General features: G+C 38.9%; 1 protein-coding gene across 7 annotated transcripts in view; it reads left to right on the forward strand.

The window, feature by feature from the left end:
• The window catches only part of LOC128891167 (guanine nucleotide-releasing factor 2), an 82,052-nt gene that overhangs the window by 7,505 nt on the left and 53,943 nt on the right, over positions 1-20,604 (forward strand). Inside the window, exons 1-2 of one of the 7 annotated variants that reach the window (XM_054150444.1) lie at positions 5,040-5,054; positions 12,735-13,174. The exons of 1 other annotated variant lie outside the window; for it this stretch is intronic. In XM_054150444.1, coding sequence (XP_054006419.1) covers positions 12,991-13,174 — 184 coding nt within the window. In that variant the 5' untranslated portion in view covers positions 5,040-5,054; positions 12,735-12,990. Of the gene's footprint in view, positions 1-5,039; positions 5,055-12,144; positions 13,175-20,604 lie in introns of those variants that run through there. 5 more of the 7 variants (XM_054150443.1, XM_054150448.1, XM_054150446.1 and 2 more) reach the window with 5 other exon arrangements.

Raw genomic sequence — 20,604 nt, forward strand, 5'->3', positions numbered from 1 at the left:
TAGAGCACTCTATCGATGAAGCTTGGTAATGTAGAACACTCTATCGATAAAGCTTGGTAATGTAGAAGATTTTATCGATAAAGATCGATAATGTAGATCACTCTATCGATAAAGTTCGATAATGTAGAGCACTCTATCGATGAAACTTTATATCGTAAACGTTCGAAGTTCGTTGCAAACATTGAATTTCAGGCAAAAGATCTTCTAAGTTTTCAATTTTTATCGTTGAAACTAAACATCCTATATGAGCAAACTGTAAATATACAAAATTCCGCCTTATCATTCCCAATAAGCTGATATTTGTTTTAAATTCACACCTGTACGCCACTTAGAGTTTCAAGTAAAAATTGTCCCGCAGTGAAAGGGTTAACGACGATACATCGTTGTCCGTCGGTAAAAAGGGTTATAATATTAAATTTTAAGAATTCAGACGTAACGCAATTCGCCCGTGGGGTACAGCTATTGAAGTTGATCCCATCGCTAGAGGCAGCGAAAGCTCGGTCAATAATAAATCCGCGCGGCGCCGTCGTCGGGGGAATTCTGTCGGTCGGTGAAGAGCGAACTCTCATTAAATTTCCAACTAGACGGGGTAATAATTCTATGGTGTCGACTTGTGTCGTACAACGGGGAAAAGGTCTACAAGGGCCTCCTACGCCCGCGGAGATTGAACCGACTTTGTCACGCCAAAAGAACAGCTGAGAGAGAGAGAGGGGGGGGGGGGGGGGGGCCCCCAACGAAATATGATTAAATTCTATTCGAGACTGCCACGGATCCCTTACCTTCTCCCTTGCCACGGAGATTGTGTCTGATACGGGCTTTGTCGAAGTCCTGGTTTCGTTGGGTATCTTGTTGATGCTGCGCTTGTAAATAGGACTCCCGATGAAAACATGGAGAGACGCTTAGTAAAAGCGCGTGGACTGCTATGCGGATGGGTGAAATTCAAGTGAGAGAAATTTCGTAGGGATAGCAAAGAAAGACAAAACAACTGTTTTTAGTTTGGTGATCAAACACTATCAAGGGCTCGCGTGTTTGCCTGGCATAAGAAATTCAAGGAAGGATGTAAACAAGTTGAAAATGTGGAACGTGATCGCCGTCCTCGAAGCAGCATTACGGAGGAGAACATTCGCACGATTCGAATCCTTGTTGAAAGCGATCGACGTCTGACAACTTTCTGAAATTACAACGCAGGTTGGTATGACTTATGGGAGCTGTGAGCTTTTAAGGGAGGTAAAGATCGCTTATCGTTCCAAAGGACGTAACCAACCGATTCGAGACGTCGTTCTCCTCCACGACAACGCTCGGCCCCATACTGCAGCTCTAACTTGCCAAACATTAGAGGAAATGAGATGGACTTCACTTGACCATCCTCCCTACAGCCCTGACCTATCGCCCTGCGATCTTCATCTCTTTGGGCCACTCAAAGAAGCACTAGGAAGACAACGGTTCCTAGACGATTCGGCGGTGGAGGGCCTTTGTGCGCAATTGGTTCCTAACGCAGCACTCTTCGTTTTACGATACTGCAATTAAAAACCTTCCAATCCGCTGGGAAAAATGCATTTCCAAAGCAGGGGATTATGTTGAAAAATGATACGTGCTTGGATATTTGATTACACTGAATAAAAGTATTTTAAAAATAAAGTCTCGTTTATATTCGATCCGCCCTCGTATATAAAAACCTACCTTATCCTGAACAGTACGTATACGGTAGCATATTCGGTAGGTCTCTATCTGGCTGGAAATTGCATTCGCGTTGAGATTGTTCCGTTCCTCGACCCTAACAGTATCTATGGCTAACCTAGGGCCAAATGTTCCCCATCCTGCATCGACTAACGATGCACTGCCAGGAACACGCAGGTTGCCCCGGAGGGTGCATGGCGTTCACCGTGGACTCATGAATATGCATCTGTTTTCACGTTTCGTCGGACAAATGCGTGCGCGTATACGGATTAGAGCGCGGCGCACGTGCGAAAACCGGTCGTCGCACGTGTTACGGTTGATCCCGATATAGCTCCCGATCCAAGGGATCCCTTCGCCTTGATTTTTCCTTCGGCGGGGCATTCCGTTGAATCCGTAATCATGCCTGAAGTCCGGCGAAATTAGTCATCGTTATCGTTCGTTATCGTTATAACGTAATCTCTGCGATTTTTGCAAGCTATTCGCGGAGATACCGAGATACCTGTGTAAGTATAGCGAACAGATTAATTAACCGTTCTCTTAGATACGCGTAAGACGCAAAATACTGATAGGAATGCGTATTATCTTCTGTAAGTTTTATTTATACTTTGTATTTTAGTGTTATATTTATAGAGTAAGGATCGGTAACATTTTAAAATTGACGTGTATCTCATTTTTATTTGCTCGCAGATCTAATAGAGATTCTGTTTCATTAGCCTATAAAAGATATTTTTATGCGTGAGAAACGCTGCTCGGAATTCGCTAAGAGTTTGAGACGCGAGAAAGACGAAAATTCCGTACAAATTTCAATTTGTTTGAGGAGCTAAAATTACACTTCGTTATCGTGGTTTTCGTTTGCGCATGGAACAACTTTTGTACAAATAACTTCAATGATTAAAATCATCCGAGATACGGGTGCGATGGATACCATATCCACGATTCCCCTGGAAATTTTTCTACGTTTTTCCGTTCGCCTTCGTTTCTACAAAATCTAAATAACGACTCTAAGAATTTCTTTACTGCAGAAGAAGTATTATAGAATTATTTGTACTAAAATGAATCTGTGTAGTCCAGGAAAAAATTCATAGCTTAATCCATTTTTTAAAATCGACACGGTTCAAAGTGATGTCGTAATTGTATTACGTAGATTGATTTATATTTTTATTAATTTTAAAACGTGTGTTGGAAGTACATTCTTCTAGCCTTTCCGTAGGAAAGTCATCTGTAAAGAAATCTCGGTAATGTTTTTCTGTGTGAAAATCCATTTTTTTTTTAGAAATCCTTATTAATTTTAAGGGTGTATCCGGATAAGATAGTAAAAGTGCTCCTAAACCAAATTGAGCTTGTAAGGACTCAAAAAAAATCATATTATTGCTTCTATACTTTTACCCACTTTTCTCATTTTTTTGTTAATTTCACAAATTATATCAACTCGTAAATATTGTTTGGACTATATCTATCTTAGAGACTTCCGAGAATATGTAAAATATCGTTGATTATAAAAAAAGAAGTTAGGAAACTACAATTTCACACAAAAGTTTTTTGGGAAATTGATCGGTGTACGAATACATTCTACACCCACTGTATATATGTATACATTCAAATTAAATCTACATTGTCAAATTTTCTTCTTTGAACGGCCCTCTATATGTAAAAAAAAAAAATGTTTCAATAACAAAAAGTAATTATATCTGGAAATGATACGCATTAGAAAAATATATTAGCTGGACCAGACTCCGCCCTTGGTACAATTAACTTCGAAAAGAGGAACGAATAGAATACAAACACAAAAGAAGACGGGTGGAAAGAGTTAACGGGGTATTATCGTCTAGAAACTTCAAAAAAATTCGATTTTTTTTTTTTTTTTTTTGCATTTTCTCACGCCACAACCTGCATAACAGCGCGTAACTTGTATAGATTCCAATGAAGTGTTTCATCAAAATTTGTGTTGTTAGTTGAAACGTATTTTATTATGTATAAAAACAAAACCCCGGTACTGTAGGTTCGATAGTTTTCGCAAAATTAATTTCTAAAATTTGCAGAATTACAGAATTTACAGAATTTGCGCCACCTGGCCAATACCAAAAGATCCCCCACGCCTATGAGAGAGGCTGGCCAAAGAGGCGAAGACGAATCGCGCGCGAGAAACTTGGCATCCGCGACGTCCCACCTCTGAACCTAAAGCGCGTGACCGTGACCACGTCGCCTCGCGACTCGAAAGCGAAGCAGAGGAAACGACAACGGGAAACGACGTCTGAAAATGAAATCTCCGGTTTTCTTTCACAATTCATTCCGATCTGCGGGGCACAATGGCAATGGCAATACCCCGTTGCACCGTCACGCCAAGAGACGGACGACAAACGCAGAGGAAGAAAAATAGTTGTGCCGTCCGTCGCATACTGACACAGTGCTGCAAGGGTCCGCAAATAAATTGTACCACCTCCTTTGTCTCCCGGTCTTTTCGTAGACCTCTCTCTCTCTCTTTCGCGTGCACTTTCCTCGCTGAAATAAAGAACGGCCGTAATAGTTTGCCTCTGTGCGAGATCTCTTTTGTCCCTCTTCTCTGTTAACCCTGTCGGATACATCATGCGCTCGCTCTCTTTGTCTTTGTGCAAAGTCTCTCCTTCTTTGATGCCTCTTCTCCCCCCCCCTCTCTCTCTCTCTCTCTCTCTCGCGCGCGCAAAATTTTGCTCGGTCCGTTCCTCTCTCCGACCTGTTAAAATAGACAAGCCTTCTTTCCCGGCCAAAGTCACAGATATTACCGGGGCGATTCTGCAGCGGACGGTCCACGGACCACGAGCGACAACAGTCCACCTCCGATTCGCGGGCAAGTTGCCGAGAACGGCGCACGTCAGGCCAGACCTGTTTGGAACCCGATCCGTGTGGACCAGATTTACGCTCGGTGGTCTCGCGTAGACGAGCAACTCGCGCGTTTAGACGTCGTTTTGTCGCGGTTCTGCTCTTCCGCGATCGTTTCGCCGCGGAGAAGCTTCGCTGGTTCGATCGACCGCTCGGAAAATCGACGGATATAGATCCGTATCGTCTTACGTATCACCCGAAGCCTCTCAGACGCTTCGATTTTTCACGGTCGCCGTGTCAATGTGTGCGAATCTATCCACGATTGAAGATTGAAGACGTTGGATTCCAAGTTTCCCCATCGTGCAATTTTTCGCGATCGCTGCACGTGTGAATTATTTATCCGTGGTGTCGAGGATCGGAGAGTCCGACTTACTCGATCGTGATTTCTGTGCGGAGTTGGATTTTCGATCGTTGGATTTTGTGTGATCGTTGCTTAGTGGATCTGTGGTTTCGGTGCTCCAATATTCCGCGACTGTGCAAGGTGGACAGAGTTGAGATTTTTCTCGAAGGGGTGTTCTAATGTTGGTAAAAGAAACGATGTTTTTATATCGCGGTTAGAGTTAGGGATTTAGAAATGCGTTCGTAAACTATTTAGGTGAAATTGGACATTTTCTAGACTTACAAATGTTCAAACGAGACATGTGAGAAACATAAAATGCGTTTGCTTCGAAATGATGTGTTTCAAATTGCGTCGCGTACGTTTAAAAATTCTGTTTAACCTTCAAGTTCCTTTATCTATCCATTTCTGTGGCTTTATATTTATCAAGTTTTGAACGATATTCAAATGCATAAAGAATAAAAGAAAATTTTGTTTGTTACCTCCTGTTACGTGACTGCTGTTCATCTAAAACTTACACAGTTTTTAATAAAATGCTTCGTTAAATTTTGTATCGATTCTTTTAACGTGTGCAAATATGTATGCAAAGTACTAGCCTATTAGATTTATCAGTTTCTTTTCAATTTAATTCTCTAAAAATCATATTGAAATTGAGAATCTAAACTAGAGTAGCCCGTGTCCACTAAATTGTCACCAGAAGAACAAGTGCAATCGCGCTTAGCGAATGAAATAATAAATGGTGAAATAAACTGAGTAATATAAAATTGATCTTTTAAAAACGACATATTTAAATACAGTTTTGCAATTGTTCTTTATGTATTTGAAGAGCGAAACGAAAAATTATCGGTTGGTTGGTTTCGAGATGGTTGCACGGAGAAATTCCGACAACTGTAACGTTTTAAAATGATTCTCGCGATTTGGTCATATTTTTAAATAACGATGATATCGCGTAAGTATGCGTAATATCATTTTTTTTTTTAGATCGAACGTTGCTCATCAGTATACTGCGGATCTTGATGCAAAATGAAATCTTGGCGAACGTGGCTACAAAAATTGAACCTAAATAGGAATTTATTTTATTCTGCAAATATTATAGCATGAGCTTTACTTTCAATCTTTTTTATGTTCTTGCATATTGTTCGCATTTTGTAATTTCTTGCACGTTCAAATTTCCTATAATTGCGTGAAGATCCGCAGTCTACTCATCAGTGCATTTGAGACTGGGATAATAGAGGAATTTGTAACTTAACATTGAATGGAAATCGACGAATGAATACGTCGCAAGATTTTAGTAGGGCGTGATATCTTTTGCTGATAGCGATATGGTTTTTTAAGCAGATAGTAAAATTCGTACACACGGCGTAGATGGGTACGTAGAATCACTGAGAAAAGAGCGACCCCTCGTGCAAGAATATATCAAAGGTGTGGAATAAAACTTATATCCCAAGGTCATTGTAGTTTGAGCAAATTTGATCAAAACATTTCCAATTGTAGGCCCTTCTTGGTATGTAAACCAAACGAACTGAACAAGGAATTATAAATCTTAATAAATATTATTATATATTATAAATCGTATTATAAAGAATTGTAAGCCTGAACAAAGTAATTTTAATAAAGACTGCTCGGACTATAACGATCACATACTATAATTATTGCGAAGCTAGTCGTCAACGCAATCTTGAATCGCAATGAATTTTTATCGTGCAGTGTTTTGTTTTCGTGAAAACTGAATTTGGAGGTTTGCGGTTACGCGTTTGACTATATCTCATCTAATTTTTGTTACGATATATTATTTCTATTTGCGTTCGAAAGTGTCGATGGCATAATTTGTCTTCTGTCAGCCTTACAACATTATTTGATTCCCGGTTAGCATCAAAGTACTGCGGTACAATTGAATATTATAGAGAACGATTTTTCAATCGTCCGAATTGGTCAGTGTCGCAAACAGGAGACGTGAGTATGAAATAGACATTGATGCCCGGAGCAGATCATAATGAATCATTTAATTTAAATTGATAGAATCGGTTCGTATCTCTTTAACTTAACGCGTGCAAAATTCTGTTCACGTATTACAATAATCGTTATATGTATAATAGCGAAATAACGAATTATTGCGTTTCGAAATAAATGTACAAACTTTAATGGAAAAATTTATTATTTTCGACATGATCACCGTCAATTTTCACAAACACGAATATATCGAATCACAGAAAAACGTATTTGTCAAGCGGTTGGTGGTTGGTAGGCAGGTCGTAGGTGGTTTTGAATTTTCGGATTTGATTTTCTCAAGAATAAAGTTCTATAACAGTACTTTATATTTTACTCCATGGTTTTTCCTTTAACTTTATCTCGATAAGTCACGCGGAAAAGTATACTCAACAGTGACACTATTTTAAAACAGAACAGACTATTCCTATCGGTGCTTTCCACATAATACAGAGAGTCATTGTAATACTGTTTAGTCATTTTCTTCCCGGAGCAAAGTGGAAAGTTTCGAATCTCGATCGGCGTTTCGATCGTCAACCGCGTCTGTATAAAATGCGTTAACCCAATTCGCCAAGTACATTTCCGCAGCATTTATACGTTTTTAACGAAACATACGTGCCATTTGAACGCGGACATCGACCAAAAGCAAGTTAAAACGCGTCGCACGAAGTCGTCGTGTTCGCGCAAACAACGTTCAGATTAAACGATATCGCGAAACCGACACCGTATCAACTTGTCAAACGTACTTTTGCTCCAGACACTGGCGTCTCGCGTTTCGTCGTTTCTGGTCGATTTTTTTTTCCACAAGGCGGAGATTAAAAGATCTCCGCGATGCTCTTAACGACCTAGATCGCGACACGCTGATCTGGAGCGAGCGGAACATAGACGCTGCGCAATAAACGATCAAGGTTCTATTAGTTAGCGGAATAGAAGCGAGTCGATGCGTCTCGAGCAGCGCAGAACTTTTTTCGCGATCAGATCCACGTGCACGGTCCACGGAAAATCCTACTGCGCGCAGCTATCCTGACTCTATCAAAAGTAGACTAACTTCTATTACAGTTTAAGTGCCAGTGACGATTTTACGTACTTGCGTCATTTTTAACGCAAAACTTACGGAGGTTCGTTCGTAACTATTTCTACTGCGATGGGGCAAGTGACTAATGGTATACGTGCCTTCACATTTTTGTACAGCCAAAGTGGGCAACGCCAGGGTAATCGAAAAATGGCGAAACGAGTTCTCATTTATGAAACGCACCGTGATATTTATTTCACTCGAAAACGTGGGCTACCGGGAAAAAACAAAAGCAGAGTGTTTGATTACCATTCGCGTTTATTAAATATTTTGTCATCCCCAGACTGTGGAGTTTAATTACGCGGCACATGTTTCGCAATTCATTTGATTCTCTTTTTTTGTTTCATCTTTTTAATATCTGTCTGCCGCGTGCGGTGATGTTTTTATATCAAATTTCTGAACGCCGCCATGGCATCGTAATTACTTTCGTCGTGAAACTGTTCGATTGGAGCCTATCAGAAAACGATAGAAAATTTGGATAATATGGGGAAAAACGAACCGGCAGATTTGCCAGTTGGCGCGTTCAATTTATTTTTGGATGCAATGTCGTTCGTCGCGATTCATTTCCAACCGTTACGTTAAGGTAGTTGTTCCGTGGATTTATTTAACGAAGGATTTTAACTCATTGCGCACGGGTCGCGAGATATCTCGTTTTTTGTAAACCGAACGTTGCGACCGGGTCATAAAATATATCTCGTATTCATGATTTTTCGACAGAATCGGTGACGCAAGCAATCAGAGGCAAATATGTTTGTTACGTTACCAGGGTAACGAGGCCTTGCGCATTCTTGTGACAAACGATTAGCAAACTAACTGAATGTTGACATTCGAAGCATATGATCTGTGAAGTAGATCTGTGAAGTAGATCTGTGAAGTGTTTCACAGATGTAAAATCTTATAAAGTGTACACACCTTAGAAAGTGTTTTATTGTTGTACATTTTGTTCTTTCAAGGTTTGTGTTTCAATTTATAAGGAGACAGCTTTTTAAAAATCATTTACACTTGCAAACTGTTACTGATAATTTATAACAAAAATTATTTTATAAAATAGGTGCTAGTTCTGTAAAAGTTGTATAAAAGATTTAAAGAAAAGAAAAATCAAAGTGAATTGTTGTTTGATGATTTATCCGATTTATCGGATTCACCAAACGACACTTGCAACATTTATGCAGCGAGTAACGCTCTTATTAGGAATTAAAACGCTCATTAAATAAATAAATCAAAGTTGTTCAGACAGTACATTCCACAATATTTTGTATAAATTAGTAATTGTTAGTGTTGCCATCAAGATGATGCGTTTTATGAATGAAAAGCGGATTTCTCTCACATCGTGAACATTGGAGGCGATGTTTATAGCTTCGTACAGTTGGCATGACACCTCGTACGTCTGTGGCAACGGTTCTGAAAGAGTTAAATCGGCGGCCGGTCCATCGAACTCCGAAAATAACGAAAGTGCCTCGGGCGCGACAGGAAGCTCACCGTAACTGGGTCGCAAGTTCATCAGTGCTAATTATTATTAATCAGGGAATCTCGACTGGGTACAACATTCCTGTAAATTTGCCTGATTACCGTCAAACTGCATTAATTAACCGTTTGACTACCGGACGTTTTTTGATGGAAATTCTAAGAGGCGCATCACCCAAACAGTCGAATTTTAAACAAGTATCACCTTACAGAGAATGATAACACGAAACATTTTTACGTTTATAGTTTATTTATCCGACGTTTAGTTTCAAAAATAAAAACTACGAAATCGAAAGTCCTCTTCCAACCGACTTCGAAAAGGAGGAGGTTACTCAATTCGACGTGTATATTTTTTTTTTATGTATGTTCCCCGATTACGCCGAGATGTGTTATATTATGGGTGGAAACAAGAAATAAAATAAGAATATAGTTTTATATCAAATGATATTTTATTTATCATTTAGAGGCTCAGAGAGGTAGTCGCGTTCACCATCGAGTCTCTCAACTAACTGACACCCTAACCGTCGAACTCAAGTTTCCCTTCCCTAAACGTAACGTTTACATTATTTTGTTATAAAACATCTTGTAAACCTTGCAAGTCACATTCGTATCTGATTATTATTGTAATTTTCTCTCGTTGCATTTATTTAATAACTTTGTTCAGCTGAAGACGACCAAGAAATGGTTGAAAATATTTATATAAAAATATTTATATAGACTCGGTGGATATTGTATAAGTAGCTCGTTGGCCTTAGAGTTGTTTTAGGTGAAAACATTGGCAAGCAAAGAAATCATCATTTGTCCGATACGTTATGTTTCTTATTCTGAATTTAATGTCCAAAACCTTGGAGTCTCGTACCATTACCCTAACCCACGTCTTCGACTTCTCTGTATTGGCAAACCGAGCGTCGGTATTCGTCGTGTCACCACGCTTTTATTTTATCGGTCAGAACCACGTTTCATTACTTCGTCAAAGGAACCAAACTAGCGGCCAAGCGTATATAAATATTTCTAGAAAACTCGATAATTTTGTGCAGAACAACCAAGCCAGAAAATCCCTGGGGTGTTTTGTGTTCAAGCCAGCGTGGAACGAGTTACACGATTGACCTCCTAGTCTCGTATCGAATTATACACATCGTTCTGAAAGTAGTACTAAAAGCACCGTGTAACCGCGGTAGGTGGTCGAAGCTGGAGGAACGACGATCGACTTTTCGCTCCAGTAATCGTTGATCGTTTGTCGTACGAACCTATGGACCTTCAAGAATCCCGAGATGCTTCTTTGTCGTAACATACGTATACTCGAATTTCTGGCCAATGCATTTTTATCCACGAACGGTCACTTTGAATAGGATCGTGCGACAGCGCTCTACGTTTTATCGGATTCCATTCGAATGGGTATGTTATTGGATTCCATTGTTTGGTGAGAAACATTTGACGCTCTTTCAAGTCTAACAGCAAACTTAACCATCTCGGAAATTATTGCGATTGAAATTAATAGGAGTACAAAATTGATATCGAGCCATGGATATTTACGTGATCGGCCATTAAATTCAATACGAAATCGTATTTGTGTGTTTTTCGAGGAGGAATGCAAGTTAAAAGGTAATTTATAATAAATTGATATTTATTAATGCGGAGTAATCATATTTGGATTCATCGACGAGCTTTTCAAACAATTGTATCGAAAGACAGTTATAACTGCGGTTATAACTTTGCAAATTTTTAATTTTGTTTCATATACTTCATCTAAAATAATATACGCAGAGTGAACGATTTATCTGAAGGCGTAGAAATATCTCGGGAAATATCCATCGGATCAAAAAAGTGAGTAATAAAAGTTGTTCGTCTCGCAGGGGTCATCCAATGATACCAAACTCAACCACCATCGCCATTCTCCAGAAAAAAGTACCCCAATTTGACCTACAAGTTTTTGAATTTTGATTTACAGATGACGCTGTAATCGGCAAAAAGAACAAGATCAGATCAGAAAAATGAAAGTAGAAGTATTTGATATTTTTAAGAATGCTATTCAATAACACCATAATTTCCACTCCTGGGGTTGGGAGTGGAAATTATTTCAAAATCTTCAATGATTGTTCTGCACAAAATTATCGAGTAAACCTTTTTTGCACCCACACTGTGTATATTGAGTTCTCAGATCAGTCAAATTATTGACTTGTGGTAGATTTGAAAATATGAAATATTCATTCTATTACTATGCTCACGAAGTTGCATATAAGACACGGAAGCGGCAGAAATCGTAACGGAACGTCCGTCGCGTTAAAATAGACATCCTGGAAGCCGAGAGTATCTCGGTACTCTACTTTGGTATAGTACTCGAGGCTGCTAAATGTATCATCGCTCTTATATTCAGGTGTACTGTCATCGATCACACTTAATCTAAATATTCGTGCTTTTCAGATTTGATATTTTGCAATCGAATTCTGTTTCTATAAAGATTTGTAAAAACTAGTTTCACAAATCGCATGAAAAATTAATCATTTTCTCGTAATTTTCACTTTATCTAACGCATCGGATCATTCAGCAAATAATAACGCCAAAAATTATATGATCGACCCGAGTAATTATCTGGACAAATTAAATTCGTCACTCATTTTACGTTACATTACATTTGTTTAATATTTTCTCGATATATCTCACTATTTTGCAATCCTTTTTACATAAAAAAGCTTTGCATTTTTTTCAAAGAGCGGTTTTCATTCCCAAAAATCATATTTATGACTCTAACGAAATATAATTTTACATTATCGATGAATTGTTTTACACGAACACAATATTTCAATTTTTTTTAAATTTCCTAATTCCTTAATTTTCTTCGATGGGCATAATCATAATCACTGGTAGGATTATCCATTAAAGTCTAATAAAATAATTGTTAGTCCCTATATTGTATATACTATAAAACAACATACAATTTCCGACCCAGCAATTTAAAAAAAAAAAAAGTAAATTCTTCACCGACAATATTTATGTACAATAATTTCAAATGTTCGCTCGTCTCATATATATATATAACGCCGAAAATACGCTGAAATTTGATAATTAATCCTCGAGCAAATTAGTCCGAACCACTCGATCAATTTCTTTTGTTTCCAATAACATGAAAATAATAGGCTGCAGAGAAACTTCATGATACATTTTATTAAATTTTCAATACAATTATAAATATTTAATTTATAATTTAAACAATTGAAATTGAAGGTAAATCGATAATAGTGATGTGAACGAGGGATCGGTCAAAATAACTGGCTGCACAGAAACTTCTTGATATATTTTAGTAAGTTTTCAATAGAATTCTAAATATGTAATTTACAATTTAAGCGATTAAAAGTTAAGGTTAATCGATAACAATGATGTGAGTGAAAAACGTGTGACGATAACAGGTCGCATAGAACCTGTTTGAACCGAGTATCGATCAGTGCGGTTCGTTTCGCTGTTGGTTGAGAGTGCCTGCCGCGCGTGAAAGAAGATCGAACTTAATAGAAAAAACTGTGATAAATCATGGATACGAGTAAGATAAAGGTTTCCGGGGATCTGTGCTTGGAGGATCGATCGTGGGTGCTCGAGATACAGTAAGATGCCGCAGTACGACGACACCTTCCTCGAGTCGCCGATTTTTCGTCGACGTACGCGTAGCTACGCGGTGCAAAAAGAGTTCGTGCCGAAGTCGAAAAGCTTCATCACGGCCACACCTTTGCTGCTAGCCGTGACCAATCATGCCAGGACTCTTTCCGGTTCCATATCGACCTGCAGCTTGAAAGGTAATTGGAGTAAAAATTCAGGTTAAGGGCATGAGTCTCTGTTACGCTTCGTTAAATAGGTTAAAAGGTCTCTCTCCGTCGAGAGGGCTCGGGTTTTGTGAATTTCTTGATTGCCACGAGTTCTACCGTGATTCACAGTCGTCGACTTCTGGGACACGATGTATTTGTTTTTTGGCTCGTGGGTAATTAGATTTTTCGGTTGGTATTGCTACACAGGGTGGGGCACTTCAAACATCTTCGAAACTATAAGTTTCACAGAAATATTTGTCGAAATCAAATTGTACAGTACGAAGTGGGCCATCCGGTGGCGATAATAGTTTGTTTTTTTTTGCAGATGGAGGTACTTTGAACGTTTTTGCTTCCATATCGTGATAGAGGATCTCAAAATGAATTCAACGACCTATCGCATAAAGTTTTTTGGACACAAAAGTTTTACACACAATTTTATTTGGTAAACAATTTTATTTTGGCACGTTGATACGTGCCTCCAAAGATTTTAATTAAATATATCTCAGTACCGGCACGGTCGATAATTGTTGTTTTTATTTAAGTGGTTTACAATTTCGGTTTTTATGATACATCAAATTTTCAGCAATTTCCTACATAGCATTTTGATTTAATTTTAAAAAATTCACATAAAAATCGGTACGTTCCATAAGAGTCTCCGTTAAAATTACGAAATGTCGATATCGTTTTTATAAAACTGGAGTGGTCAATCCAAATCTATATAGGCTCACATGATTTATATTTAATCAAAGAACAATAAAGCGAGGCTTTGTTAAAATCCTATATGAAATAAATTCATGGAACAACTACCTTAACGTCCTTAACTCTAACTGAATTATTAGTATGCACAAGAGGGTAGTTATGGTTGAACTAGTTAAATAAGATTCCTAGGTTCAGCGAAGCTTGTCGTCCTTCTAGAATCTTAGTAGTATTAAACAGTGTCAAATGACACTCGCTGGCTGGTCTATAGACCGAAGAAATAATTTAATCACCTGCTTTCATCCCCGCCACCCCCTTATCCGCACTCAAGCCATTACCCCGGGGCTATTATTAAACTTGTTGAGCTATACAGTTGATCGTGAATTCAAATAACTGATATCGTTTCTGGAGCACCCGAGAATTAAATCTTGAATCATCTAGCGAAAAGACGTTCCTCCGTGTTCTAATAATAAAGGATTTAATATAAAGCATTAAAGATTGCGAATTTCTTCTTCTACGAATCCCATAATCCAATAGCAACCCCTTAAAACAGTTTTCAACCCAAAATGCAAAAGAACGCTATGATCGAGTTCCGATGAACTTTATTTCTGCAAAAAGCAGAACTTTATTTCTGGAAATTTCTTCCATCGTAAGTTTCCCAAGTAAAATGCGAGAATCGCTGAAAGTTCGCTCCTAATTTCCCCTGCGAGCCAAGTGAAACTCAGCCACGGTAAGAGCCAGGTGATTAATTTCACGTGACGCGAAAACATTCTTAGCAAGGCGAGTCGAATGTCGCGTGCACGAGTTCAGCCAAACGCGGTATCAGCGTTCCTAAAATATCTGTTGGAGTAATTAAACTTAGGATAACCGCGTTATAGAAGCAAGTCTGGCCGACACTAAATATCCTCGCCCTCCAACCCCTTCTCTGTCACTCGCGCGCACTGCACATGAAAGCGACTCGGTTGTTAATTACCCATTCGCGCTGTCAATCATATTAAGCACCGAGCCCACGTCGGCACTACCTCGAGCTATTAACACATCCTGGTTACTATGGCGTACACCGTACACACTATCATCCCCGTCGACGTGCTTATAACGTATACACAACCCGGTGATTTCCCTCTGGGCAAGCAGCGCGGAGCAAATTGTTGTGTTCGCGCCGCCCCGTTCCTATTTCGCGATTGAAGCGTCCCGAACTACGTGATCTTAATTTCGAAACGAATGGTCGAGACGTTATACGAACAGTCGGACGTGCGAGAGTAACGTCCCGTCAGCGATTAGTCTTTGACCAAATGAAACGGGAAAGAACACTCTTTAGCCCTTGACGTTGGACAATGGGGGTTGTTGAACTGCATGTTCACGGGGTAACTTTAAACATTCCAGGAATTGAGGATGATCATTAGAGATGGGGAGAATTAGAGAGCGGATACGAGTGTTTGCTAAAACACACATCCTGAAGGGGAGGCATGTGGAACAAGACACGGGTGTTAAGAGAGAAGACGCGAGGTTGAAGATGATAGCGTCTGAATACTCTGAATGAGTCGTTAAGAGTAGTATCTAAATATTAGATTGTCCCAAAAGTTTCTTCCATTTCATTAGTAAGTAATACGTACACAATATTTGGTGTTTTATGTAACATTACTGAATTGTGTACGATTTATTTCGCTTCATTACTGTTACAGCATCAATGTCTAAGTAATTAGGTTGTCTATTTTTATAAACACTGCCGCACAAAATAATTGAGTGCAAGTCTCGAAAGAAACTTTCGGGACAATCTAATAATGTAACGGTAAATATGAGTAGTTAACAAAATTGTTTAAAGTAACTCTTCAAAAAAAAAAAAAAAAGGGATTTTTACACCTGAAATAAGTAATAGGTTTAACACTAAATCTACCGACATTTTATTTCTACCGAGATCCATTGAATGACTGGTTTTAAAACATTTCTTTCAATTGAATGCATAAATATATGTTTCACGCGGTACTAAATTGAATAGTATGTAGAACAAATGTGTACCTATATCTACAGGGTGTCCCAAAAATGTTGTAACACCTTGAAAAGGGTGGTTCGGGAGGTGATTTGAATTTCTGAGCTGGAACCGCTATTTTGGACTCCTTTTTCATTAAAAAGATTGACATTTAACTTCCAATTATACAAAAAAAATATTACTTTGAAACCTATATCCAAAAAGTATTTATTTTATAAATACTAAAAAAAAAAATTTCAGAACTTCACGTATGTTTCATGCATCTCGACGATAACCTCCCCTTAGATGCGTTCGGTTACGAAGTACCTAACTACAAACTTACATAAACACTACAATAATCATTTGCCTACGTGAGTGAACAATACAGTCGCAAACGTGATACGATATTGGATAGAATAAAAATATTATTCCACGCGGGGCGCAGCTAGTATAATGTAAACATAAATTACAATCGTTAATTGTTTTTATTCTGTATTTTTGAATACCTGCGTACGTTAATCTGCGCGTTGAAGTAACGTGTATTTACACACGTGGAGAAACTAGTTAGACAGTCATGGCAGAAGTTTCAGTACTTACACAAACACATTATAGCCTCTATTTGTTTCAAGTTTCAATTAGCAATGCTTGCGTATCTGCCTAAACCAGACTGCCTACTGAAGCAACCTCCGTTTACAAACAAAGAGGAGCAATTAAGCAATCGTAACAGAATAAACATAATAAGGTTTGTTACATTTTGTACGAAAACTAATATTGAGAACGTTAGTCAAACCTGGCAGTTATTTATTGAATACTATTCAATTGTAAAATATATATATACACATAGTCTAAAAATGTAATATAAGATTATTCAAGAGAAATCAGGAGATTATTCAAGAGATTATTCAAGAGAAATCAGGATATTGAAAATTTGAAGATAAAGTACTGTTATTCGATTTTCCATTTGAATATTTTGTTTCGTTAAATTGACAAACTAAAAAAAGAATGAGCACGTTTTTGTGATATCAAGATACTAAAACTGGACCAGTCGGCTTTTTTGAAAAGCCAATGGATGACGGGAGTATTTTCAGTTCTAAATAGTGAACCGACTCCGTCGTTCGTGCGAGCGTTCGGTGTTACGAGGGTTAACTTTACACCAATGGTTACTATTGCTCTCTCGCTGTATCTTGTTCATTCCCTTCGTCACGCGGTAGCTTCGTAGATGTGACTGACTTGCAACAGAACGCCGTAATGTAACTGCTCGGCACGAATTGTACGGTTCGGCACCAGCGTTACGTTACAAGGTCGTTTTTGGAATCGCGAATGCTCGCTTCGAACTCGCGGCTGAATTCTCTCTCAATGTTTCCTACTCGGTTCAGTGAAAAGTAGACGATCAAAGAGGTTCGTCAAAAAACCGACAGACCAGCGGAGCACGGTCGAGCGCAAGAGCGGCTCGGTTCGTCGCTCGCTAGTCCGTCCAGACTAAGCGAATGCTCGCGTTACATTACAATGTTCTGTTGCAAGTCAAGTCGCCGGCTTTACGCGCAGACGTGTCTGCATTCTGGCGCGGGCCGATTTTTTCGCGGCCTGAAGCGCCATTGTCAGCTCCGTGGTAATATCCGGTCGAATCGGCTGTTAGGTTATTGCAGAACACGGCGCTTTTGATGTGAGAAATTTCCTAGCAAATTCTGCGGCTAGTTCATAAATACGCGGATCCAGTCATTATCATACGACCGCAACGTTTACACGCCGCTGCCCGTAAACAGGTGCGCACAAGTCAACATTAATAAACATGAGCTACGAGGTGCGTAATTAGTGCAGCGATAAAGTTCGTCCGTGTCCCAACCGAAAATTAAACCGAGCCAGTCTAAAATTTATTTCGGATGCTCGCCCGACATATCCAACCGATTATTCACGGCCATATAATTTTTTATATTGGATTATTTTTATTAGGTGATGAATTTAACACGAACTCAATGGTTTATTTGATGAATTTACCATTTTTTTTAGACAATAAACATTCCGCACTATTATTGTTAATATGTAGGTGTTCTTCCAATAGATCGTATCTTTTATGGATACTTACTTCTAGAACTTTAGATAGGAAGAAGGGAAACAGGTCCATAGGAAGTGATTTTATGTAATTCTCTTCCGGGTATTTGTAGAATCGAACGATTAGAATAAAAGTAAGACTGTCAGGCGGATACAAACGAGGGAAAAACGACGAAGAACGGATGATCCGATTCGCCAAGGAGGATTTATATCACAGAGTCACGTAAGTGGCAGCTTGTTTTCAAATAGTTCCGAACCTTTTATCCATCGCGGATCGATGGTAGTAAAAGGGGTGACTAACACCCTAGAGCCACAGAGGCTGAGAACTCTCGCGAAGAGAACTCTCGTGTAACGTCTTGATTAAGTAGTGGTTTCCACCCTCCTGTACGCAAGGGTCACCCTCGTAAAACAAGCCCGTCCTTCTGCGATTCTACTTGACGCGTTAAACGCTCGTGTACGACAAAAACACCTGATTTATAACTGCGCGAGCAACAAATGGCTGCACCGTCAGTAAACTCATGCCTCGTCGACTTGAGCCTAACGATAGATGGAATCATATTCGAATCACTTATGAGCGATATTTTCTTTCGTTTGTTTTTTTTTTTTTTTTTTATTCAAAATCTTCATTATTAGTATTTTATCGAGGATTTTGCCGATGTCCAGATTTCTGTTTTTAAAGAAGAATTAAAATTTGATAGGATTTTACCGAATATTACGCTGTGGAGACATTTATTCTTAAGGGGGTGCTCTAATCTAGAGCGTAAATTTTTAGTTCTTTTTGAAAATTGAACTTCAACTCGAAATGTACGTCGCTTTGATTTAAATTAATCTTTTTTTCCAAAATCCTTCGATCAGGGACCCATTAGTCTAATCTATTCTCCAAATCTATCTTTATTTTTGTTTTCAGGTATACCAGTTTGTAGAAATCTTGCTCGCCGCAAACAAAATGGCCACCCGCACCATCGCCTGTTATGACGAAATGATTTAACCTCTTTTTAAAACAAAAATTTGTTTATAGTTCTTTGACACATATTTTGTCATATATTCATTACTAAAAATTATTATTCAATACCTCAACAAAAACACACAAGAAAGTGTCCGTTTCCATTTTCCTGACTGCGACTAACCCCTTAAACGAACAAATTGAAATGTCTAGCGTGTATCCGATAAACAATCCAATTTTCAACTTTTGTTCTCCGGGCCTCGATTATCCCGGTGAGCTTCGATTTGTCTTGTCTCGGTCCCAGCGAAGCCCGTTAATCGAGGTCCCTCTGTATTTGTAGCCATGAAAGTTAAATTAGATTCCATTAAAAATTATTCGGGAGAGTAATTGGTACGAGCGACGGTACAATGGCAGGGCCGTGTTTCAAACCAGCAATCAAATGTCGCTCACGGAAGAAGGTGTCGGGCCGTTTAAGGCACATTGTGCTCCCTAAAAGCGAATTTCCCGTTCCTCCCCGCTCCGAGGGGCGTACTTATTTCGAAACTTTGGCTCGTAATTCCCGAGACACGGATTGACGCGGCTCTTTGCAACGCGGAAAGGGTTCCTCCGGCTGGGAAAGATGACAAGAAATCCGCTTTCTGCGTGAAAGGGGCTTAACGTCGTCGCACCGATAAATTTCAGCCGAGAAGAGGAGAATATTTCGCTGGCAAAGTGCATTCACGCGCGTCCCTTTGGGGGCTGGTTGGTCCGGGGACGCGCCGCGAATGGGGTAGCTTCGACAGGTCGCACGTGGGGGCTGGAAGGGGTGAAATGTAGCCGCGAGTATTGCCGCCTCGGATCCGTATGGGGTGGGAGCAGCAACTATTCCTGAAATGAGTTTCTTCCATGCTGATTTCAAACTAAGCTTGGGTCTACTTGTCGAACTTTTTTCTATTTCAATATTTTTAACGCGTCTTTCAAATATAATTTAACCCTTAACGATCTAACTACTCCTTACAGCCAAAGATTACGTTACACGTCTCTTTCTCAATGATAGTATTGTAGATTTTTAGAGTATGAATGATAATTCGTTACATTGTGTAACCGTTCATACGTGGTGTTCGTGTCCAATTTACTTTTATTTCGGGTTACAAATCATTTTTAAGATTCACTATTCAAGGTCGCTGGATCTATTGCGCTAGCATAAGGTACACATTTTCAAAATTGAAACAAATTCACATTGAACAAATCAAATTTGTATTCGATCGCGAGATCCGCTTATTTTGTAATTAATTACACTTGATCCGCGTCTCTCTTTAACATGTTCAAAGTTTACAAAATGATAACATGCACAATTTCATTTCGCTACATCTATTACGGAAGAATCAAGTACACGCTTTTATATGGAAAATTACACTTGTTCTCGAACACAAAATTACGATTAATAAGGATCACCTTAGAAATACCAAGAGAGTATTTATTTCTATATTATCGATATTTATTAACGCTATCGTTTCCAATCATTGAGCTGTTGTCAAATCTAATAAAGTTGCCACTTTTTCCCCTATAGTTACAAAAGACTGGTAAAATGGCAATTCAAAAAGATGATAATATATTCCGTGCTGAGTGGGAATTAAAGTAATTTTTTGCATCGAATGAAAATGATCGGCCCGAATGTTCGATTTGCAATGAAGTTATTTCGAATATAAAACTGTTTAATATAACGCGACACTATAACACGATGCTTTATACCACACTTTAATGAAGAATAATTCAAAAAATTCTTAA

Source organism: Hylaeus anthracinus, unplaced genomic scaffold (genome assembly GCF_026225885.1).
Source record: "Hylaeus anthracinus isolate JK02 unplaced genomic scaffold, UHH_iyHylAnth1.0_haploid 12001, whole genome shotgun sequence".
NCBI classification, from domain to species: Eukaryota; Metazoa; Arthropoda; class Insecta; order Hymenoptera; family Colletidae; genus Hylaeus; species Hylaeus anthracinus.